Genomic DNA, 24,533 nt, shown 5'->3' with positions numbered 1-24,533 from the left:
TTTACTACTAACTAATACTCTATATAATAGGTTTATCTTTGATTTTGTGGGTATTGTAATTGAACCATTTGATTGCAATAAAGGTATTAACTTCACCAAGGACTAGGCCTATGTATATATTAATATATACAGCAAATACTTTGTGCAAAGGCTAAAAACAGAAAACAAAACTAACTAACTACCGATCTTGTTATCTTGTTGATTTTCTTTACAATCTTGATAATAACCTTTAATTCATTTTGACTCACACTCTTAATACATCCCCTTCTCAAACTCAGGTTAGACCTTTGGACAACTTTGAGTTTATATTTTGATCTCTCAAAATAATAATAATAATAATAATAATAATAATAATAATAATAATAGCAAGAGGTTTTATCAAAATGTCTGCTATTTTTGCTCATAGCTAGAAATGTGAACCACCTGAAGAACTTTACTCCTGAAGAACTTAATTTCATAAACCACTTACGAAAAGCCTGTTTTAAACCATATAAGGATTTGTTTATTTTGCAAACATAAGAATCAGATTTATCACTAAATCCAACAGGTTGATTCATGTACATAAACTTCATGCAAGTCACCATTCAATAAGACATTATTAAAATCAAATTATCTAATATCCCAATCTCTAGACAAAGCTATGCTAACCACAATTCTAATAGTAGCTGGTCTAACAGAAGCAGATATACTATTTGTAGCTTGAGAAGAGTTGCTAGGAGGAGATATAGGATGTGGAGTAGAGTCATGGTCTGAATTATCATTGGTAATGGATTGTATAGGATTAGAAGTAGTAGGCACAGTAGATTTTGGCAAGAACTGAATAGGAGCATAACAATCAGAATCTTCAGAATTTAAACTAGAAGTATTTGATTTTAGAAAAGGGTCTTTAAAAGAATTTTCATCAAAATTTACATGTCTAATAATGTAAATTTTTTCAACAGCAGAAAGACTTTTGTAACTTAGTCTTGGTATAAGGTCTAAGAAGAGGGTATCATACACTACCAAAAACTCTCAGAATCTGATAATCAAGTTTGCTGTTGAAAATACATTCAAAAGGGAATTTATTATCTAAGGTTGGGGAAGGTATAAGATTTATTAAATAAGTAGAGGTGAGCATAATCTCATCCTAGAAAGTCATAGGCATTGAAGTTGTAGAAAGCATAGCTAAACTCATTTCAATGAAGTGTCTATGCTTTCTCTCAGCTATGCTATTTTATTCAGATATATAGGGACATGAAAATCTGAGATATACCTTGTTGAGAAAGAAATTCTAAAAACTGTTTTGAGGTATACTCACCTTCATTATCCGATTGTAGTTCTTTAATCTTGTGATTAGTGAGTTTTCCAATATAAGGTTTATATTGCTTAAAAGCTTCAAACACTTGGGATTTGTTGACAAGAAAACAGATGCAGGTATATCTTAAAAAGGCATCAATGAATGTCACATAATATGGATAACCCAAGTGAAATAACTAGGTATATCTCACAGATTTTCAATAAAGACAAGTTGTAAAAGTGAATGGTAAGTAGTGTTTGAAGAGGGAAAATATAGTTTCTGCATTTTTGCATGTTGACAATTCTCACAAATATAAAAAAAGAGGATATCTTTTATTATTCATATGAATCTTACATTGATTTAAGACAGAGATATAATTTTGGTGGCAGCATTTCCTAGTCTTTGATGCCACTTATTAAAGAAAGTGCAAGAAATAAAAAAAGAACAGGTTGTAAAATAAAACACATTAGAATTTCTCTAGTGAGCTAATATTTAACAAGAGACACATTAGGATGAAATTCAAAAAAACACAGAATTATCTTCAGCGATGCACCAGTGTCTGAATACCATGATGGATCTGTATTGAATTGTGGAGAGACAGTGGATGATGTGAAATTATTGAAGTGACAACTTTGAGTCTGAGAAGGAAGAGGAATTTGTTGAGCTAAATTTTTTTGGATCATAGATTGCTTAGGCTTTTGAAACTTGTCAATCATAATTATGTTTAATAAATATTTTATATTCAAATGAGATTTATTTATGAGAAAATACTATGTTTGGTCCTGAAACTACACTCGAACCTCAATTTAAATTTAGTACTTAAAGTTTCAATTGCTTCAATTTAGTTTCTAAACTTTTTAAATTTTAATCATATTAGTTCCTGTGGTGGCAGGTGGTTTCCATTACAGAGTCAATTGAAAAGTTTAGGGACTAAATTGAGGCCATTAAAATTTCAAAGACTAAATTAAGGCTCAGTTATAACTTTAAGACCAAAGTGAATATTTTCTCTTTATTTTAACTAATCTATAACTTTATTTATATTATTATGTTATGGTTGATTTTTCGAGATATTGTTAAGACTTATTATATCATTATTGGTTATTTAAAATTCAATGTTGATTAATTTACAAAATCACAAATTTAATACAATCCAAACCACTTAAAATTGGATTGGATTTGTTTAAAAAATCATTCAATTCAAAATCACACCGCAAATAAAATTAATGTTCGAATCGAATTAATTTTTGATTTAAACTGATCTAAACCGTACAGCAAATACCCTGTAAATAGAAAACAAAACTAACTAACAACTAATCTTGTTATGTTGCTGACCTTCTTTAAAATCTTGATAATCAACCTTCGACTCATTTTGACTCACACTCTCAATAACTAGATCGATATATTATATATATAATCAAGTTTTAAAATTTCTTTCTCTGGAGCTATTTGATCACATCAAGAACAACACCTAATCCACTAGAGTTCTAAATGATGATATATGGCTCCTGCCTCCTGCTTTGCTTAGAAGTGATGAATGAATAATTGATATGATTAGTTGTATATATAATCAGAATTTACTCTAATTGGCTTGTTAATAATGACTAGTTTCATGTATTTTGCATCTATGCATGCCATGTTATGATAGTTGATGAAATGGTGCCCCCACTTTGGCAACTCAAAAGGATGATTGTCCACTATATATGAATCTTATAGAAGTAAAAGAGAAAGGATAATTTAAGGTGTTTTAAGTGTTTAACCTTAATTAGACATCGATGCATACATTAAAACAACCAAGCTATTTAATTTATGTGACCTCCTCAAGAAGGAAATAGAAATTTCATGCTCTTAATTGCCTTATTGCCCAATTTCGAGGTTGCTTAGGACAAGAAATAAATAAATAAATGACCTACCTAGCAAAAGTAACAAATTAAATCTTCAGAATTATGCAAGTAAATCAATCAATTAAGATAATCTATGACTTTAATTATGCTGCAGTTATATCACACATACTTTATTTTAACTTTGGTAATTTACAGAAGCAATCTTTTTGTGAGCAAGGAGCCCTACATATACAACATAATCAATCAATCAAACCCAAACTCCAATGTTTCAAATATTGTTACTAAACATCAAAAGCTTTAATGAAATCGGAAAATGAATTCTCTCAAATAATTTTTTTCAAATGTAATTTTTTATCCTTTTTTTTTCCCTCATTTAGAAAATATATGATTAAAAATCATATTTCAAAAAAATTGCTTAAGAGAATCAATTTTCAATGGAACCAAAAGCCTTGATAATAATAATAATAATAATAATAATAAAATTGCTTGTAAAAACCAAAAACCTTGAACACTAAACATGCTTTGCTTCCAAAATAAAATCTAGAGAAAAATAAAGCATTCCAATGAAACACGTGGGTTGTCAAGTGATTCTTCATGTGTAACGACGTCGTTTTCCTTCCTACAGTTCTCCTTCACCACACCCTTCGCCGGCGCCAACCTCCGACCGCCGTTTCCCCGTGGTTTCACCTGATTCCTTCTGTTTCCGTCGCAGAACCTCCCCACAGACGACGGAGACCTCGCTCTCCGGCCGGTACTCTCGCCTGGACGACGGCGAACTTGACCGGAATCCCTCTGGCAAGCGGACTGCGGACTTGCCGGAACCCTCTTTTCCGGCAGCGTTCTCGATGGAGATTTCGGCCTTCGTTCTCTGCCACCGATACTTTTTGCATCGCAGGAATGCTTCGATTGGGAACGGTTCAGGTTCTGCGTTCCCTCTATGGTTCTTAGCTTGCTTGTGGCTTCGTCTTCTCTAGTTTCGGCTCCGGTGGCGGCGGTAGTAGCGTTGGTGGTGGTGGAGAAGAAGCTCTCGCTAATGCTGCATGTCTCTGTAATCTGAGACACTTCCAGAGAGACTTGTTCCTGAGCTTCGTTGAAGATGGGGCACTTTGAATTTTGGATTTTTGGAAGTTGGGTCTCTGTTTCTATCGTCAAAACAGAAACTTGGGGTTTGGAAATGGGTGTTTCAGATAGAACCTCTTTAACTACAGATTTTTCTTCAACAGGTGGTGGTGATGGTGGAGCTCTGTGGTTTAGGTTTTCATGGATCAAATCTGATTTAAGGGAATTTTGATCTTTATTGGTGTTTGGAGTATCGATGGTGCTGAAGCAGCAACCCATTTTGGATCAAAGTTGTTATCTTAATAAAAGAGAGGTTTTAGAAGGTGGCAATGGTGAGAAGGCATTGTTGTTGGAAACATCAATGCAATTGAATTGACTTCATTATTTGTTCAATTCATAAAGTGAGGAAGGGGTTTGATTTGATCCTTAAGGTGAACTTGTTACACTTGTTTATATAATATATATACATAGCTTTGATCATGGTAGTGATGAGGATACACTTGTGTCCAATACCTTTCACCACTGACTTGTTGAAAGTTGAAGCATTATGTATTGATCAATAATAATACATCATGCTACTCTATAATGACAATCTAATCAATGTTAAATCAAAATAATATATATTACCCTGAATTTAAAACCTAGTTTTTCCACCTAACTGAAAGTTAATCATGTAGCCATGCAGGCAAGATTATTTTAAGCTTAATTCTTCCAAGTCTAGACGGGTACTATACAACTAGCATGACCCAATCTGAAATAACAGAGAAAATGGAGTACGTAAGTATTATATCCACTAATATTAGCATCATAGCATGTCATGATCCATTATTAACCTTTGAATCACTTTTTGTTTATATTTTTATGTAATACAAGATATATTTTTTTTATGTTTCATATATTTTATCAATTATTTTTAATATTAAAAATAAAAAAATACAAAAATAATACATATAATATTCTACGTTTAAGAAATGAAATTAGTTACACATATGGGTGGAGTCCATGAGTTAAAATCCTTCTTAAAAGTATTGTACTATTAATATTGCATGTAAAGATTAGATAGTATCTCCAATGCTCCATAATCATGATAGTCTCATACTATAATTAACCACTACATATGAGATCCTGTTTCAATATATTTCTAAAAGCTACAAACACAAAATGTTCGGCCCTAAAAACATTTCTTTTCTAGCTCTTTGGCTATTTGCTATTTGAGTAGAGATTCATTGCATGGTATTAACAGTTGTATTTATTTCATATTAAATCAGTTTGTATTAAAGCATTTGGTTTGAGTTTATAATTCATTATTATTTTCATGGTTGCAATAATTTTCCGTAATATTCACATCGCATCTTAACAAAACATAAGTTATTTATTCTATACTTTTGTAAGCAAAATAATAAAAATGAAAAACAGAGAATATCCAAATATTACGCTGCCAACTTGCTACATTCCATGGTGATACTAATAACCGTTAGACATTTAAATTGCTTTCTTTAGCAATTAGTTTAGTTTGTGATATGTGATTTGTGAAGCAATCAATGTTATTAAACTTGTGTGGTTGGGTATATTAGAAAAAGGAAAACACAGTTTGACTTGAAACTGTCCTTTATCTGGGAAGAATTCAAATTCCAAAATCTTACTAGTTTTTTCAGCAATACTACTATTCACTCAAATGAAAAATTATTATATTTAACAAATTTTAAATGGTTAAAATTTCAACATATTTTCTTAAATAATTAACTCTATCAATTTTAGAATGAGTAATCTCTTGTACTTAATTGTTGAAGAGACCATGTAGGTATGATTATTCATTTATTTTGCACAAATTACATCATCTAGTTATTTCAAGCAAGAAAGCGAAGAGAAGAATTCAAAAATTAATTCTGAAATTTCATGTGGGAGTGTTTTTATTTATATTAAAAAAAGGTGAAATTCAAAAGCTAATTCTGAAATTTTATGCAATAAAATGAGAGACGGCAAAAGATGATTAAAAAGTGCAACATGATGATGGACAAGGCTGTCAGTGTCGTGTTAAAGGACCTAACAACGGAAAGCAAAGCCAAGAAAGACACTTGCCTTTCAAATTGTTGATATTGAATGTAGTAATCTCGGAAATAATTTGGAAGATTTGAAACTGGTTTTGTGATAATACTAGTACACGATTTGTACCAAAATAAAAGCATCCAATCATATGGCTACACATTGCTTTTTTTCTTTTGTTATTTAACTTTTATTACTTATTACCGATACAAAATTCCTCATTTCCAAATTCCAATATGAAATTACAACGGATTGATTGGTTGGTTAGGCCCATCATAGAAATGGACCACCCAACTTTAATGGTTCAATTTAAAAAAAAAAAATTGTAGCAAAAATAAATAAATAAATAAACTACCACTCCCCCTTCCAACAGTATACTGAAATTTATACACTAAAGTTATAACCCAAAAAAGAAGCCCTCAGAGCTCCACCTGATGATTGCAACGGTAACACACTAACACTAACATGGCTTCACCTTGATCTGCTAACAGCAAAGCAGAATTATATGCTTTTGGTTCTACACTGCTATCAAAGTGGTCCCAAACATTGGTTTAAATTTCAGCCACTGAAGATGAGTTAACACACTGAAATTTTGAATAACACTTCTCAAAATCAACACTGCACTACAGCCACATTAAAATCAGCCGCTTTACATGATTTCCCAAATTTGAGTTGACATATATTAGAAATATTGAATTAACCTTTGCAACAGGGAGGGGATGTTGCATTTTCCAATAAATCTGAACCAATCCACTCATTGATGGTTGGGTAAAAAAGTTGCAGAAAGCTTTGCCACTTACAGCATGTTACTGATATATTACATGTGGCATGAACGAGCATCAATAGTATGGGGTAAGGGTGTACCCATTATATATAATGCACATAAAAATGGTGGAAAAGAAAAGAATGGATCAAGAAGCAGTCAGCTTTGAGGGAGATGCAGCCCTGTCGGATTCAATCATGGACTTAATATAGAATTCGCCTGCCTTGTATGATGACCTAACCATGGGACCAGATGCCACATACCGAAATCCCTGTGACAAACAAAGTAGGATTAATCCATCATTCATAACACATGATCAAGTTATAATAAGTACCATATGCAGCTATTTTTAATAGAATCCCCCTCTGCAAATCAACATGTCACATGCAACAATCAAAAAGAGAGAAATGCACCATGATTACACTCTGTTGCCATTATCAAGTACAGAATGCCATATGTAGTGTTAGGATTCTTACATGCAGGGCCACCAGCGTGTTCAAATTGCTTGCAAGGAATTTACCATGAGTTGGCAGCATACAGATTACTTTAAAGTTTAAACATACTGTGTGTGCAACAATGATGCAGCAAATGTGTTTGTCTGCCTCGACTTTTAAGAATATATTTAAATATTGGCAAGGAGCCCAAATGTTTTAAGATGTATGGTTTGACTAAAATATATACTCATTTTATGAGATCCTAGCAAATGTTACTGAACTGAGATTATGATAATAGAATATTAGAGAAATGATGATAACATCAAATATTAGTAATCATCTTTTATGCAATAAGTAACATACTAACATTCCTCTCGTTTATGGAAAAGTAAAATACAATTGATCGTAACCAATGGAACAAATATTAGAGACCTACCATTTCCATACCAAGTGTCTGATACTTCTCAAAGGCCTCAGGTGTAATGTACTCATATACTGGCATATGGCGCTTTGAAGGTCTCATATACTGACCAAAAGTCATCACGTCAACACCAGCTGCTCTCACCTTCTCCATTGTCTTCACAACCTGGTCAGGTGTTTCCCCACAGCCTAACATTATTGAGGTCTTTGTGAGGGTTCCGGCAGGTGCATAATCTTTGGCCATCATTAGAACATCCATGGACTGTTTAAAATTAGCTCGGTGATCCCGCACAACACTTTGAAGCTCTTCAACTGTCTCGATATTATGTGCAAAGACATCTAATCCTGATTTAGCAACCTTCTCTACGCAACTAGCATCTCCTCGAAAATCAGGAACTGTTGCAACAAACATAGTTCAATGACTATTAACAGAAAGAAATTCTGAATTTTATCTAAAAAGGATAGTCCCTTGATAATAATCCATCTAAGAAAAAAATCAACTAGGATTGAACCCAATGAAGAAATTATGTGACTACAAATCAATTCTTCAAAATTTCACCCTAGTTCCGTATCAATAATGTCTTTATTCTTATCATTCTAATCAAAAGCAGTGCTGTCAAGACAACAGCTATTAATAAACCAACAGCTAACATAATAATTCGCATTCTAGGTACCACCACTTAGTTCTACTTGCTACCTAATAAACTTCAGTAAAAACAGAAAAACTAAAGACCATCCTTCCTTTCATATCCATTATTGATTATGTACTATACTTGCAAACAACCTAGGTGCTTGGAAATTTTCATTTATAAGAATGAGACATCCTCCTAGCAGGATAAGGTTAGGCTGCCATGTGTCAACAGTTTTAAGAACCGCAAAACATTCAAAATGCATACCTAAGGCTTCTATCAACATATTAGGCTTCAGTATCTTCAATTTCTGTACTGTTTCAGTAAAATGACCACTCCCTTGATCAGGTAAATCATCACGGTCAACACTTGTTATAACCACATAATCCAAACCCCATGACGCAATTGCTTCAGCCACATTGGTGGGCTCATCAGGGTCAGGTGGTGGAGGAGTCCTCGATGTCTTCACATTGCAAAATCTGAAAATTAACATAAAAATATCTAAATGGAAGGGTTCCACTGCCATCTATTCTATTAACTTATAAAAAACACTCTTATCAACGATTGTTCTACTTGAAATTTTCTAAAGCTAGAGTTCCCATTCCTAATCCTATAATCAACAACATCAAAAAATTCTATGCACTAATCACAAATTGAATTACATTAAATTGATATAAAATTCTATAAATAACAAATGATAGATACATAACCTGCAACCTCGAGTACAAGTGTCGCCGAGGATCATGATGGTAGCGGTGGCGGTGCCGGTCTCGCCGCCGGACCAGCACTCCCCTAAATTAGGACACTTGGCTTCCTCGCATACCGTGTGAAGCTTCAATTCTCGAAGCTTCTTCTTGATCTGCACGTATTTCTCACCTCCTGGGATAGACTCCTTCATCCACTTAGGCTTCGGCAGCGGCTTCTTCTTCGTTCCGACCTCCACCGAGTACGCGTTCCCGGATTTTAGCGCAATGAAGTCCGACAGAGACGGAGATTCCTCCGCCAGACGAGCACGGAGCGCCGCCAGATTCTGCGGCGGCGGCGGGGGTGCTGCCGGCGGAGGCATCGTAGAAGAGGAAAAGAAGGATTTTGCGGCGGATTTGATATTCCGACCTGCGGTTCGAAAACGAGAATACATCATCATGGTGGTGTTTGCAGACAGTTAGGAACGATGAGGATGAAGATGAGGATGGCTCTCTCTCTCTCTCTGCCCCTGCTTTGGAGCTGAGATCGATCGTTGTCGCATACCAACCACTAACCACCACCATCGGCATCGTATTGGGCTGTATTTTGGGCCTGCCTATTGTGGGCTACACTGATGGGCCTTAATAAGCACTGTTTGGGCTTGAAATTTGTTGGTATCTAAGCTTACTTGTTCCTTTACCAAATAAAAAGAAAAGAAAAACGCTTACTTGTTCTGTTGTTCAAAACCAACGGTGATATTATGTGAGGTTTCCTTGACCTGTTGGGTTGGGACATACCATGAAAAAAAAAAATTTATATTAATAATTAAATTCAATTAAATTAATCTAATAATTTGTTAATTATTTGACCAATTTAAACTGGTTTAAATATTTTCTTTTTCAATAGTCCATGTGAGGTTTTCTTCCAACCCTTGCGAACAATTTTTTTTACCACATTTGGAGGATTTCGCTTGCAAAAAGAACAAAACAAAGATTGATGACAAGGACATGCAAGATACTAGTTCAAGGAATGACTATTATTTAATATCTCTATAAAATTAATTAATAGATATTTAGCTACACCCACATTATTGTTTAATATGGCCTAAACAATATGAATAAACCTAAACCATGCAGGAACATGACAACCCTTAGATTCTATAATAAAACTGATCATCAAAATATTAGTTTTTTATACACGCACATAAAGTATTAATTAAGAGACGCTAGGTTGTTGCAAACTTGCAGTTTTGTCGTATTGGTCCCCGCTGAGATGGAAAATTATTGAGGTAAAAGAAGTCAAATTGTTCATCATTTTTCCAGTTTGGTGGGCCTTTTTGCTCCCTCGGAGAGAATATATTGAAATTTGAGACATCAAATTAAAGTTTCAAATGGATGGGGTGACAATATTTTCCATCTTTTACTTCAAGTTTATCGAACCAAAATGATGGTATGTGTTAGTTGCCAACATTTAAACATTCCCTTGGACCTTATTAAATTAGTAGCAAGATGTAGGTGTTATTAATTATGCCATCATCAACAATTCATGTGCATTTAGGTTTTATTTCATATCATCTTACAGAATAGAGACATTAGAAAGAGAACCAAAGAAAAGTATATAGGAGATGAGACAAATTTAATAGCGATTTATTGTAAGATAAAAGAACACTTTTTGCATTGTGTTTATCTTCTATCACTATATCTTGTGTCCTAAATAATTAATATGGAGATTAGAGGTAGCAAAGCAGCGGCAAATTTTGATTGGTGATCACTTATTTGTCCTCTTATGTTTGAGACAGCCAACAACGATAGCATTGTCAAATGTCAAATGTCAAAGGTGCCCAATTGCACATTGGTATTAGCATTCATCGGATACTAAAAAAGTATGAAATTGCAAGCTCCTATTTGTTACCTTTGATCCACTTTTTTCCTTAGTCTTTTAATTTCTTTTTCCCCACTGGGAGATCTATCTAAGATCGACACTGTGAGAAGAAAGCTTTCGCAAGTTTGATTAAACTCAAATGATGACTACGTACTAATATCTATTTAATAATAATAAAAAAAATTGAAATTCCAATTTTAAATAATAATTAATGCTTGATTTTACAGCAAACTTGTTTCAAATAAATGTAATTGTTGATAGTTGATAGCGATAGGGCATCGTAGTATCGCGCAGAGATTCGGATAGCAGAGTGATGAATGAGGAATAGCTATCAGCTACCGTTGTTTTCTGGCGCACGCACACGGCACACGGCACACGGCACACACACGTATATATATTATTAACATAAAATTTCATACATTAATAATGAATTAATAACTCTTTTCTAAAAAAAGGATATTATTCTCACTTTATTTGTTTTGGCGAGCACCTTTTTTTTATATATATAGATTATCATGTGTAAGTTACAAAATTGTATACGACTATGTCACCAAAAAAAAAAATTGTATACGACTATACGTCATGCAAAATTGCAAATATAAAAATTAGGAATAGACGTTGTTGCACAAAAATAGAATCATAGATTTTCTCTAAGAATATAGTGGGCTGACACAAAGCCCACAACAATCATTCGGTAGCACACAAAACCCATACGCCAACTGGCGACTTTTATTTGGAATCGCTAAAATGGACCAAACTCATAGAGTCACTTTTGTTTATCTATTTAAACTAATGGATTTTTATTTCTAAAGTTAAATCTGTTTAAATTTTGGATTGATTAATCTAAAAAAATAATGAATTAAACATGTCAATTTATAGACTAAGTGGGTGACTGGTTTAAAAATTTATATTTTTTTAAAATTTAGTCATTTTTAACTAATATTTTATCTTGATCTGACCAAAAAATTGGGCACATAATAAAAAAAAGTAATTTGTTTAAGTTTTTTTTATTTAAAAGTAATATTATTTGTCAAATTAATTTTTAAAATTTAAAATAAAAAACAGACAATTTAGTATAATCTATCAGACTAATCATAAATTATTTAAGTTTAAAAGTTGTAAAAGATGAATAAATTTAAACATACCTAAATAATTTGGACTAATCTGTTTAACAGTTGTACATGCTATAATCTCTCTAAAATATAGTCTCACTTTTTTATTATATTTTAAATACTATATGTATATATTTTACCTATTTTTTGTATATATTTATTTTTTATATTGAAATTGATTAATAGCTAATGCAAAAAAGATAATATTTATTTTCTACCATAAGAGAAAATATACGAGAGGACTGGAAATAATATACAATCATGAATCATCAATTCACCATTTCTTTTATTTTTTATTTTTGAAAAAAATTCCACTTGTGTTATTATTCCATCTGAGTAAGAATAACCCATACTCACGCGCAGCCATGCCACGCGAAGCACACTCTCTATAACCACACCACCAATCATCTCACCAATCATAACAACGATAAACAAATAAATAACGTTCATATTAAAGTAAAAGAGTTAAGTATAATTTTATTTTTTAAGATATAAGTCGAAAATTTTTTTATTTTCAATTTTTTTATATACAAAATCATTTCTAAAATTTAAAATTAAATTTTAAAAGCATCTTTTATATATATTAAAATTTTGGATTAAATTATCCACAATAAAAAAATTATAAAAAAAAGAGTATTTTTATTCTTGCGAATGGAGAAAGAAAAAAAAAGAAGGAGAAAGAGAAAAAGAATAAGAAGTTGTTCACAATCTACTTTTATTTCTGTTTTTGCTGCCACTTCTATACGATCTTGGTCCTTAAAGGGACGATTTTAAAATTAAGTAATGCAAAAAAAAGTTCAAGACGAAAAAAAATTTCGGCCTATACCTTAAGGACCAAAATTATACTTAATCTTAAAATAAAAAAGTTAATACTCAAAATGACTCCTGAAATTTGACCTGTAATTTAATTTAGCCCTTTAATTTCTAATTGACTCAAATTATACCTTGAAATTTTAAGGCATGACTCAAACTGGTCTCTATATTTATTTTCATCATCAGAAAAATGACGTAGCACGTTTAGTTGAGCAAAGAGTAGAGGCATGTTTATCAATGATGATCAAAAGGTCAAAAGGTCAACAACTTTAACTTCTTTTTCGAAACACCATTTTCCCTCACCCAACCACCATTCTTTCTTCATCTTCATATTCATCTTCTTATTCATCTTCATCATTCTCCATTTCCTCTTTTTTTTCCACCTACACAACCATAACCACTCTCTTCCCTTTCAACACCTTCAGCTACATCACCTACCATCTCTTTCAAATTCAGGCACTCCTCACTACTACTTCCCTCCTTCGCAACTCCCACATTGCACGTACCCTTTTGAGCCGCCTCACACTTATTTGACGTCGCTTATACCTTTTTAATCTTCCGTCACTTCAACAACACCTTAGACATCTTCCGCGCCAACACAGTGATTCAGGTTTATTCTAACAGTCACATTTCTCATTAAACTCTTACTTTTTCATTTCATTCTTTGCATAATGGTTTCTTTTTCAATATTTACACTTTTGTACTCTTCATTAGTTCCTGTGCCAAGATGGGTTGTCTTCAATTTAGGAGGAAGTACACAGTGAAACCCTGAAGAATGGAGTTGATAAGGTGCTATCAGCTCAAAATTCTTTGATTCACATGTATGGGTGTTGCAGTGATGTTGGAGTTGGTTCTGCGGGCATGCTTCGTGATGATATTGTCGTAACGAAAGAAGGAGACCACGGCGGTGTTGTGAGTGTGACTGTGTGAGAGAGTGAGAGGAAAACAAGAGGTGTGATGACAGTAAATCGAGGTGAGAGAGCGCCAAATTGAGTAGGAGGAGGAGGAAGAAAGGTCAGTTGAGAGTTTGCTTAATGAATAGCTCCGTTTTGTTATATTTTAGGTATAAAATGTCAACTAAACATGTCACATCACTTATTCAGTGATGAAATAAATGGAAAAACCAACTAGAGTCACATCTTAAAATTTTAAAGTACAATTTAGATCAATTAAAAATTAAAAAACTAATGTAAATCAGGATCAAATTTTAGAGATTATTTTAAGTATTAACTCAAAATAAAATCATAGCCAATTATTGAAAAATGCTTTATCCAATCATTATTATTATTAACTATTTATATATACACACTATGGTTTTTTTACTATCTCGTTATCGTAATAAATAGTAGTAGCGTACAAAACATAGGGTTTTTATTCACTTAATTACAATTAGAAATAACAAAATTATGTAATTTTTTAAAATTAAAATTGGTTATATCTGTGTTGTTTTTTATTCCATATAAATTGTGGTTTAAAAAAAACAGAAAAATGTAAATTATGGTTTTTTTATTATTAAATATCAGAAATTAAAAGGTAATAAATTCTATTTTTTTTTTCACGGATTACTTAAAAACAAAACAAGATAATACATTTTAATTTTGACCTAGGATTTTTATGTAAATATTAAATTTTGATATTGTTCCACAATGTTGGTCCAAATGGAAAAGACCATAATATTTATTTAAAAAAAAAATAGCTTCCTCCATTATTTAATTAATTAATATTAATACAGCAATAATAACATGAAAATAATGAATGCAATGATGCAAAGTAACAAGAAGCTAAATCCGATATGGGGTCATTGTCATAATGTAATTGATGGTTGATCAATGTCGATGCAAGAATATATTCTAGTTTGACAAATAATTGACGACAAGCCACAGCATCATGTGCAGCCTCATTATTATTAATATCAATATCAATATCATAGTGTATGTATAATAATATTACATTACTATAAGATAAGAAGAATAAAAAAATTGGTGGAAACATAAAAACATGGGAAACTGTACGCGTCAAAGAAGGAGCGTGGCAACGGTAACTGTTGTTAAGAAAGAAGATATGTATGACATTGAACACACTCATGTACACACTCATCTCAAGAGAGTGCCCAGTATCTGTTTGATTTTGTGTTTCAGTGAGAGAACCTCTTCAGTTTTCAGCTTTTCACATTCCTTTGCCTTTTCTTTCCCGTTGTTTTCAGCTTTTTCTTCCATTTAAAAGGGTATGGTTTTACTACAAATCAAATATTTAATCACTCATTATTATTATTATAATGCTTAATGCTAAAAGCTTTTAGCAATGCAGTGTGCGTCTCTGTGTGTGCTTTGCTTACCGTGTCCACTAATTTCTCTTCCTCTGAATCTTAGCAGTTAAGTTTATTATCTACGCACTCTCCTTCCATCAAAGCTTTTTCAGTTTTCTTCTCCAGATTTTAAGCATTGAGTTCAGAACAATTTCACTTTCTCTTTCAGGTAATTTCATCCACTTAGATTTCATCCCTTGCTTATGATATGTATAATACTCTTTAAATGTAACTCCTTTATGCATTTTGGTGCTTGTGGAATAATAGGTTTGTTTTTTTTCAGCTTGATTGTCTTCTACTTCCTCTGTTTTGAGGATCTTTGTTGGTGGGATTTTCAGCTGTGACAGCATGGTTTGGTAGCTAGGTTCAAGGTTTAGGAGTGAGGTGTAGTTTAAGGTTAAGGTGGGAAACAATGGGTGAGAAGAGATCTGCTTCAAAGTACAAGAGAGTGAAGATCCATGAACTAGTTCTTTTGGGATTTGCTTTGATCTGCACTGTTCAATTTTCATTTGCTGACACTAATCCTAGTGATGGTAATGATTCGCTCACCTTTTTTATGTTCTTTTCTTTTTACTTTTTCTGTTCCTTTCCCATTTTCTTTCTCAGAGTCCACCAAGAAAGGTGTGAGAGAATTATTTCTTAGTTAGTGGTGCTTTCTAAATGATGCTCCTCAAAACTTCAAAACTCAAGTATTGAATTTGTGCTCCTGTGCCTCTTCTGTTAACTAATATGATCAAACACTTCTGATTCAGAATTTGTAAGCTTGGAATTCTGCATTACCTGTCACAGCTAGTAGTTACTTTGTTGAAGTATCCTTTCTTCTAGAATGTGCTCAAAGATTGATATTTAGGAATTGCATTCAATATGTTTGTGTTTGGTTTGATGTGTCTATGCTCTATTATATCTGAGCTCCACCATTGTCCATTTTGCATATCAGTTGCTGCAATCAATGGCCTATATACTGCATTGGGAAGCCCTCCTCTTCCTGGGTGGGTTTCGAGTGGCGGAGACCCTTGTGCACAAGGGTGGCAGGGTGTTCAATGTAATGGCTCAGTCATACAAGAAATGTATGATATGCTATCCCTTTTTTCTCGATCTTCATGTTCATTGATTTCTAGCAAAATATTATAACCATAAGTTTTTGAATTATGACAGAATTTTGAATGGTGCAAATTTGGGAGGAGAACTGGGTGAAAGCTTGGGATCCTTTGTTTCTATCAGAGCAATGTAAATATCAATCCCTGTTTAATGTGCATGCATTAATGTGTAGCATTTCTTTAGTTCTATAATTTCAGGAGTTATCCTTCCTTTAAGGTACTTATGCAGCAGCTTAATTTACAGTTTGCTACATATCTTTTTCGGCAGAGTTCTAAATAACAACCAGATTGGGGGAAGTATTCCGTCCAGTTTGCCAGTCACCTTGCAAAACCTGTATGTGTTACCTACCTGTGTCATCCTATCTGCTGACGAACCATCAAAATGACATGATGGCTGTTTTTGCAGTTTTCTTTCAGACAACCAGCTCACCGGAAGTATTCCTCCCTCATTATCCTCATTGCCTGAACTGACTGACATGTGAGATTGCAGCTTCTTCTATTTCTATGTAAAATTCTAATGTTTGTTAACTGTTGTTATGCAAGTTTATCTAAATGAGATTGAATTATCTCCCTTTACCCTGCAGGTCTCTCAATGACAATCTTTTAACAGGAGAAATACCAGATTCTTTTCAGTCACTTCAGAAATTGATCAATCTGTAGGGCCTAAAATTTTATGTATATATTTAGACAATTAGAATGGAGATTCTTTTACCTTCATTGTACATGAAACATATTTGATGTGCCTTCTCAAACTGCTGTGCAGAGATTTATCCAATAATAATCTGAGTGGGGAGTTGCCCCCAACTATGGAGAATTTATCAGCTCTGACCTCTGTGTGAGTATTTTGCATTAGCAAGGTACTATTTATGAACTTACGTTTTTAAACCCTATCCATTGATCTGACACTTCCCTTGTTGCAGACATTTACAGAACAACAAACTGTCCGGGACCCTGGACGTTTTACAAGACCTTCCACTGAAAGATTTGTATATCCCTTAACCGTATTTCAAATGAATTTGGCATGACATAGTAGTTCGGATATTGCTTTCGATAAAAGCCATGGAGCTTTCTCAGCTTACTTCTTTCTCTCTCTAAATCATGCTTATTCTTCTCTGATTGAGCAGGAATGTTGAAAACAACCAGTTTGCCGGACCAATACCTCAAAAGCTATTAAGCATCCCTAACTTCAGGTGAAAACTTTGAACCAGAAATTACTGTGTAGTGTATACCATATTATGGCTTCAATAATGCATGGTGATATCTTATTATGCAGAAATGATGGAAATCTGTTTAATACTACTTTAGCTCCGTCTCTTCCACCTCGTTCTCCGGGGACACCATCACCATCAGGAACTGTGGTTTCTGGGGTGCCATCTTCTTCTGGACGCATACCAACTAAACAGGCTGATGGACCAACTGCAGCAAAGGAATCAAATTCAGGGAAGTCAAAAGGGAGAACCAAAAGGGTTGTTTGGATAACCATTGCTAGTATACTAGGAGCTGTTATTGTGGCACTTGCACTCCTTCTATTTGTTCCACACTGTAGAAGAAGGGAACAAGTTGACAGAACTTCCAAGAGACATCAAATTGGTGCTTTTGGAGGTGAAGCCCAGAATCCTAGAAACTATGAAGCCATGGTTCAACCACCTAGTCAAGCTGAGAAATGTAAATAATTATGTTCTTTGGTTTCTCATATAATTTGTTGCCTTAACATCAAAATTTTCCTTGTAAGGATTTTACTCAACCATTTCACAATCTGAACAATTTTCTTAAAACAAAATTTATAGTACCAAAAGGAGCTGCTGTGAAGCCTAAAGAGAAGCACAATGCAGATACCAGGAGAATGGCTACTACTCCAAGGCCACAAGATGATCAAGATGTGCAAAAAATGAAACCATTACCCAAGCTTTTGGTTGATCATGAGATTGATATGAGTGGAATAGATTCATTTTCAATGCCTTCTCCACCCCTACCCCCACCATCTCCGCCACCGGTTGCTGAGAGGATGATTGTTGAGCCAGCTAAATTCCATGCAGAGGCTAACGCCAATACTTCCAACAAACGTCCGGTTCTTCCCACTTTTGCGAAATCTTTCACCATTGCATCACTTCAACAGTATACAAATAGCTTTTCTCAAGAGAATCTTATAGGATTGGGCATGCTGGGGAGTGTGTATAGGGCAGAGCTTCCTAATGGAAAGGTATGGTTGTTTCTTCTCAGTTGCATTGATTTCCGCAGAATTTATTTTGTAAAACATTTTGATTTAGAATTTATTTCTTCTCAGTCTTGTAGAATTTTATATGTGCCCTGAATAGATTCTCAATTTGATATTTACCCATCTGTATGAATTGTTAGATACTTGCTGTCAAGAAACTAGACAAGAGAGTTTCTGATCACCAGAAGGACGATGAGTTTCTTGAATTGGTAAATGGTATTGACAAAATACGGCATGCAAATATTGTTGAACTCATTGGATACTGTGCAGAGCATGGCCAAAGGCTTCTGATTTATGAATACTGCAGTAACGGATCACTCCAGGATGCAATCCATTCGGATGATGAATTTGGAACAAGATTGTCATGGAATACTCGTATTCGGATAGCACTCGGAGCTGCTAGAGCCTTAGAGTAAGTAAAGTATGCACTGAAATAAGAAAAGAATATTTGCCCTAGTTGTTGAATTTTGCTAAGTATATTTGCTTAAAATCTTGCTAGAGCCTTAAGTTGCTACACCAGGAATATTACCAATTTACCATTAATAAGTTCTTGATGTGGAACTCTTTTAATCTAATGCTTGATGCTATCATCTGACAAGGTATTTGCATGAGCAATGTCAGCCACCAATTGTGCACAGAAATTTCAAGTCTGCTAACATTCTCCTTGATGATGATCTATCTGTCCGCGTCTCTGAATGTGGTTTGGCTCCATTGATAACTTCGGGTTCTGTAAGTCAGGTAAGAAGTAGTTGTGGTTTCTAAGCAGATTGCCTCCCTAGTAGTTAGCTTTGTTTGCGATTTCTTGTTATTATGCAGAACCAAGCCATGCTCTTTTTAGGACTTTTATGAACCACTATATGCATAATTTTCATGCTTAAAAATGATTTTCCCAAGATTTGGCATAATCGGTAAAACCACAGCAGCATTCTAATGTTCAGTTGCAGTTCCTTGAATAATTGTTAGCTTGATTTGTATGATAAAAACGTGATAACATGCCTTGATATTTCAGCTCTCAGGACAACTGCTAACAGCCTATGGCTACGGGGCTCCAGAATTTGAGTCCGGAATTTACACCTACCAAAGTGATGTTTACAGCTTTGGAGTGGTTATGTTAGAACTTTTGACTGGCCGAAAGTCCTATGACAGGTGAGAACCTATAACAAATCTACAAGCAATCCAGCATCTGTTTCTGGCTTTTGAATAGGTGTAATCATTTATTCCAAACATCTTGGACAGGTCGCGCCCTCGAGGGGAGCAGTTTCTGGTAAGATGGGCTATTCCTCAACTTCATGATATTGATGCATTATCAAGGATGGTTGATCCTTCTCTAAACGGAGAATACCCTGCGAAATCATTGTCGAATTTCGCAGACATTATCTCTCGATGTGTTCAGGTAAGCTTTCATCAATTCAACACTTCAACATCATTGTTGATTAGCCTATCAAAATTTTTTCTGGCATTGTAATTGTGTTTGATCTAATGCAGTCAGAGCCAGAATTCAGGCCAGCAATGTCAGAGGTTGTCCTGTACTTGCTAAACATGATAAGGAGGGAATCTCAGCAATCCGAATCAAGTGAAAAATGAGAATGACAGTGATGTTTGATCATGAATGGATGTGCAAACTGCAAAGGTTTACCTGCTCATTGCTGAATATCAACTAGTAAGAGATATTCATGTCATCCAAACAGGGCCTCATTACTTGCTCTCCTACTTGCCCATCCAACAGCATTCACATGCCAAGTTCTTCCAAGGAGCTTTTTCCAAATGGCTTAAGAGACTTATTGCTCCCCTTGTATTATTGGTGTAGTTATATTCATAGTATAAAATATCTGATAAGTTTTATGGTTCATTTAAACCATGCCATGTTTTTTAGTTCATGTTGCAGTGCCCTTCTAGTTAGGCCAATTGTTTGAAGATTGCTTCCATATTCTTGATGGTGAAATGTAATTATTTGCTTTCTAAGAATAGATTTTCACATCAAAGCAAATATTTTGCTGAACGTTTATATTATTAATTTATAATTTCCTTTTGTAGACAATTTATATTAATAATATGGATTATTAGATAAAGAGAAGCCGCTCATTATTCTCATCATACAAAAACAAAAACAATAAAAATATTGGTGTCATTTTTAGACGCCATTTTCTCAACTTCTCTTTCTCTCATCAATCTTTTGCTCTCTTTTCCTTGTATTGATCTAGATCTCCGTTTATGTTTTCATTAGTTTAATTTGATTATTATATTCCTCCCATGGGTTCCTACGACAACAATCCCTTTGCGGACGATGATGTTAACCCCTTCGCCGTAAGCCATTAATTATTGTTGCATCACAACGTGGAAACTGCATTGAGAAAAAAAAAAGAGTTGTGATTATGAGCTCAATTTAAAACCCTGAATCTTATTTTAAAAAATAAAAAAATAAAATCTCTTTGTACGTAGCTTAAGTTTGATTATGAATGCATTAAATTTTGTTTCTACAAAATATGGAAGAAGATCTGAAACGTTTTCATTGATGATGTTAGGATGGAGCTAAAGGAAAAGCTTCTGGTGGACGATCACAATTTGGGGCAGGCTCATTCTTTTCCACTGTAAGCTCTCTTATTCATTTATCTTAATTATTATTAACATCATTATTATATAATGAACAAGACATTTTAAGATTGAATAATACGTGGTTTTTCTTCCCTTAAATAATATCAGAGTTCATCATCAAAGTTATCGCCCCTTCCTCATGAGCCTTATGATCGTAGTGCAACGGTTGACATTCCTCTTGACTCAACTAAGGTAGAGTACGTAGATTGGATTATATTAAGGAAAATTGTTGAAACAAATCTCAAAATTAAACTCTAATCTATATATATGTTCCATATTAGTGTTATTGTTGACATATAATATTTCATTATTATTTCCTCCTCTTTTTTACCGATTAATTTAGGACCTCAAAGCAAGGGAGAAAGAACTTGAAGCTAGAGAGGCTGAATTGAAAAAAAGGGAACAGGTAAATCATCATCTATCTCTTAGTTTATGAGATTCAACATTTGTGATTTAATAGTCCATGATCTTATATATATTGTTTTGCAGGAACTGAAACGAAAGGAAGATGCTATAGCACGAGGTATAATTATCTACGTGTCTTTTTCTGTTTGTTTAAATTTGTAAGAAAAGCGATTTCGTGAATATGAATTATTTTATTAGGGTGCCTGGTATATATAATTTGACTTTATATTGCAATTTTTTTTCTCATTTTTGTTTTGTGGTTTGCAGCTGGAATAGTGATAGAGGAAAAGAATTGGCCACCATTATTCCCTATCATTCATCATGACATTGCAGCCGAAATACCAATACATCTTCAAAGGATCCAGTATGTTGCATTCACAACATGGTTGGGTATGTATTTGTATTTCAACATTTATGTATTAACTTTAATGACTGTATCTACATGTCTTTAATTAGTTTTGATGAATGTGCAGGAGTGATAACGTGTCTTACATGGAATTTGGTAGCAGTTAGTGTGGCTTGGGCGTATGGAGGAGGTTTGTATTTTTGTAATAATAATAACTAACTAACTAACTAGGTACTGTGACATGTTAATCAGATACTTAGTAGCCAATGATTTGTTTAATTAATTAGAGGACCATGTTTTACACATTGTTGTAGCTATGTCAAACTGGTTTCTTGCTGTCATATACCTTATTTCGGGAGTTCCAGGATCCTTTACATTGTGGTATCGCCCTCTTTATCGTGCTAGCAGGTACATTTCAATCTCATTTATATTTGTCCCTTATTAATTACCTTATCATATTCCATATTACTATATAATATATGTTTCTGTTTTTATAATTCTTGTACTGTATTCTGTTACAGGACGGACAGTGCTCTCAAGTTTGGTTGGTTTTTCCTGTGTTACTCGGCAAGTCTTATATATAAAATTTTATTTTAATTTCATTCATTTTATGAGTTAATTTTGTTAATTAATTAATTAATTAATTAACTCTTCATATATATTTTTTTCTTCAAAGCAGGTGCACTGTTTCTTTTGCGCTTATGCTGCAATTGCGCCTCCGTTTTTCTTCAATGGAGAATCCCTAACGTTAGTTCACCTCTAACAAATATTTAGAAGTTTCATCAGAAAATGATTTTCAAAATTCTTTTATAAAAAAGAGAATTTATTAAATTATTTTCTTAAAATTTTTGTGACCTCTTCTCTTATATCTAATGGTTATGTTATATGATTTCATGTTGGGGACAGGGGTATACTACCTGCGCTTGAGGAGTTAACCTCTAATTCACTTGTTGCGGTAATGTTCCAAAGACACATGAGTTTCAAACTAATTAAAAATATAAAAAACATCACTCACCTTCTAAAATATGAGATATTTAAATTTTTCCGTCTAAAATATATATTGTTAGAAAGACTATGTCTCGCCGTTTTAAATGTGATCAACGTTTTTTTTATTTTTAATTAGTTAAGGGTTTATTTGTCAATGATAAAAGATTAAAGACTTATTTATCATTTATTCTATAAATCACTACGATATTGTATATACTCTAATAGTAACATGTTTATTTTTATCGTCGTATAATCATATTATGTCATAATCAAGTGCATAAATGATATACTATACTACTATTTGTGTTTGCAGGGATTCTACTTTGCTGGTTTTGCATGTTTTGCCATTGAAACAATGCTAAGCTTATGGGTTATTCAGGTTTAATTCTCCCAGGATGATAATATTTTCAATTTATTGAGAAAATATATTCTTAAAACATATTTAATATATGTTTTAGAAATATTTATGACCGATCATTTGAATGTATAAAATTAAGAAGTTGCACATAAAAAAATGGTTATAAGTATTTCTAGAACACGAATTAAATGAGTTTTAGAAAAACATAAAACTAATTTCTCATATTTTGTTACTTTTATCGTTTTTTTTCTTTTTAAAATTATATTGATGTTATGTAATTTGCAGCAAGTATACCATTATTTCCGGGGGACTGGGAAGGCCACGGAGTTAAGAAAAGCGGCTGCCAGAGAGACCATGATGGCAGCTCTATAACACTTGCAAACATCAAGAAATGTCACTTGCAAACATCAAGAAATGTCACTTGCAAACATACACAAAAATGTTATTCCTTTAGTAGATATGCACTATTTATTGTGTTTTTAAAAGAGGGAAAAAGAAAAAGAAAAAGAAAGAAAAGATTTCGAAGGATAAAATGAATCTCATTTTACACTTCGAACATTTGTCTCTCTTGTCATTTTCTTCCCTAATCAAAATTCGTAAATACCGTATTCCTTTATGGCGACTAAGTTAAGACTATAAAACTAGGTTATGGCCAAAGTAGTGTATCATTTAAGTTAGAAATTAGTTGTGTATACATAGAATTGTTTGGGATGCTCCCCTTATAATATACGACTTGTTTCTTAATTGCAACATATTTTATAGCTGGCATTAACAAATAGGATTCATCATCATCATCATCATCATCATCATAATACACGAAAGTTCTTGAATTTTTTTGCAATGAATTTATAGGTTTTTAAAGAAAATAAAGTATTAAGTAATGCGATATACTTATAATCACTCAGGACAAAATATCTAGTGAAATCAGTAATGTTAAGAAGTTAATAATTTTTTAGTCAACATCGACTAACATTTTAAAAATTATTTTGTTTATTTTAAATTATAAACTATTCATTCTAGATTCCAAATTATAAATTTTAAAAAATGTTAGATAATATTTACTAATTAAAAATTAATTTCTTATACTTTATCTTAGTACATTTCTTACAAATTACAAGTTTGCAACACCAAACTTATAGGTCTCTGGTAGAAGAATAAGCGCTCAATATTGCAATTTTTAGGAGTAATAAGTCCGATATTTCATTTTTTAAGGGAGTTATTTGAATTTTTTTCCCCTCAAAAATCTATAAATTCATTACAAAATTTTCTCAAT

The 24,533-nt window shown here is 33.1% G+C and overlaps 4 protein-coding genes across 6 annotated transcripts; 2 read left to right on the top strand and 2 right to left on the bottom strand.

Moving 5' to 3' along the window:
- Window positions 1-3,657: 3,657 nt before the first annotated feature.
- Window positions 3,658-4,455, bottom strand: LOC112705274 (uncharacterized). The gene has a single exon (XM_025756110.1). It carries the CDS (start codon window positions 4,453-4,455, stop codon window positions 3,658-3,660), a length of 798 nt encoding a protein of 265 aa, XP_025611895.1.
- Window positions 4,456-6,876: 2,421 nt separating this feature from the next.
- LOC112707092 (lipoyl synthase 2, mitochondrial) lies at window positions 6,877-10,334 on the bottom strand. The gene is made up of 4 exons (XM_025758657.3): window positions 9,176-10,334; window positions 8,733-8,944; window positions 7,853-8,232; window positions 6,877-7,253 (listed from the first exon to the last, which is right to left on the bottom strand). The coding sequence occupies exons 1-4, from the start codon at window positions 9,607-9,609 to the stop codon at window positions 7,131-7,133; spliced, it is 1,149 nt and encodes a 382-aa protein (XP_025614442.1). The 5' UTR covers window positions 9,610-10,334; the 3' UTR covers window positions 6,877-7,130.
- A 4,495-nt stretch (window positions 10,335-14,829) lies between these two features.
- Window positions 14,830-20,641, top strand: LOC112707090 (protein STRUBBELIG-RECEPTOR FAMILY 3). Of its 3 annotated transcripts, none has more exons than XM_025758654.3 (18): window positions 14,830-15,179; window positions 15,328-15,429; window positions 15,544-15,793; window positions 16,198-16,327; window positions 16,416-16,487; window positions 16,626-16,691; window positions 16,764-16,835; window positions 16,942-17,013; window positions 17,121-17,192; window positions 17,278-17,343; window positions 17,482-17,547; window positions 17,631-18,022; window positions 18,145-18,557; window positions 18,713-18,984; window positions 19,172-19,310; window positions 19,582-19,718; window positions 19,809-19,965; window positions 20,058-20,641. In XM_025758654.3, the coding sequence occupies exons 3-18, from the start codon at window positions 15,673-15,675 to the stop codon at window positions 20,154-20,156; spliced, it is 2,346 nt and encodes a 781-aa protein (XP_025614439.1). In that variant the 5' UTR covers window positions 14,830-15,179; window positions 15,328-15,429; window positions 15,544-15,672; the 3' UTR covers window positions 20,157-20,641. The 3 variants fall into 3 exon arrangements, with proteins under 3 accessions (XP_025614439.1, XP_025614440.1, XP_072057228.1); XM_025758655.3 differs by having other exon boundaries at window positions 14,889-15,179; window positions 15,325-15,429; XM_072201127.1 differs by having other exon boundaries at window positions 15,033-15,179; window positions 15,263-15,429.
- Window positions 20,642-20,673: 32 nt separating this feature from the next.
- Window positions 20,674-24,004, top strand: LOC112707091 (secretory carrier-associated membrane protein 1-like). Its single transcript, XM_025758656.3, has 13 exons — window positions 20,674-20,876; window positions 21,095-21,160; window positions 21,273-21,356; window positions 21,508-21,570; window positions 21,654-21,687; window positions 21,837-21,959; window positions 22,043-22,105; window positions 22,230-22,323; window positions 22,437-22,482; window positions 22,595-22,662; window positions 22,822-22,870; window positions 23,216-23,281; window positions 23,546-24,004. Exons 1-13 carry the CDS (start codon window positions 20,823-20,825, stop codon window positions 23,630-23,632), a joined length of 897 nt encoding a protein of 298 aa, XP_025614441.1. The 5' UTR covers window positions 20,674-20,822; the 3' UTR covers window positions 23,633-24,004.
- The last annotated feature ends 529 nt before the right edge of the window (window positions 24,005-24,533 follow it).

Source organism: Arachis hypogaea, chromosome 8 (genome assembly GCF_003086295.3).
Source record: "Arachis hypogaea cultivar Tifrunner chromosome 8, arahy.Tifrunner.gnm2.J5K5, whole genome shotgun sequence".
NCBI lineage: Eukaryota > Viridiplantae > Streptophyta > Magnoliopsida > Fabales > Fabaceae > Arachis > Arachis hypogaea.
Note: the sequence above shows the minus strand (reverse complement) of the source record. Positions and strands in the feature narration are given on the sequence as shown.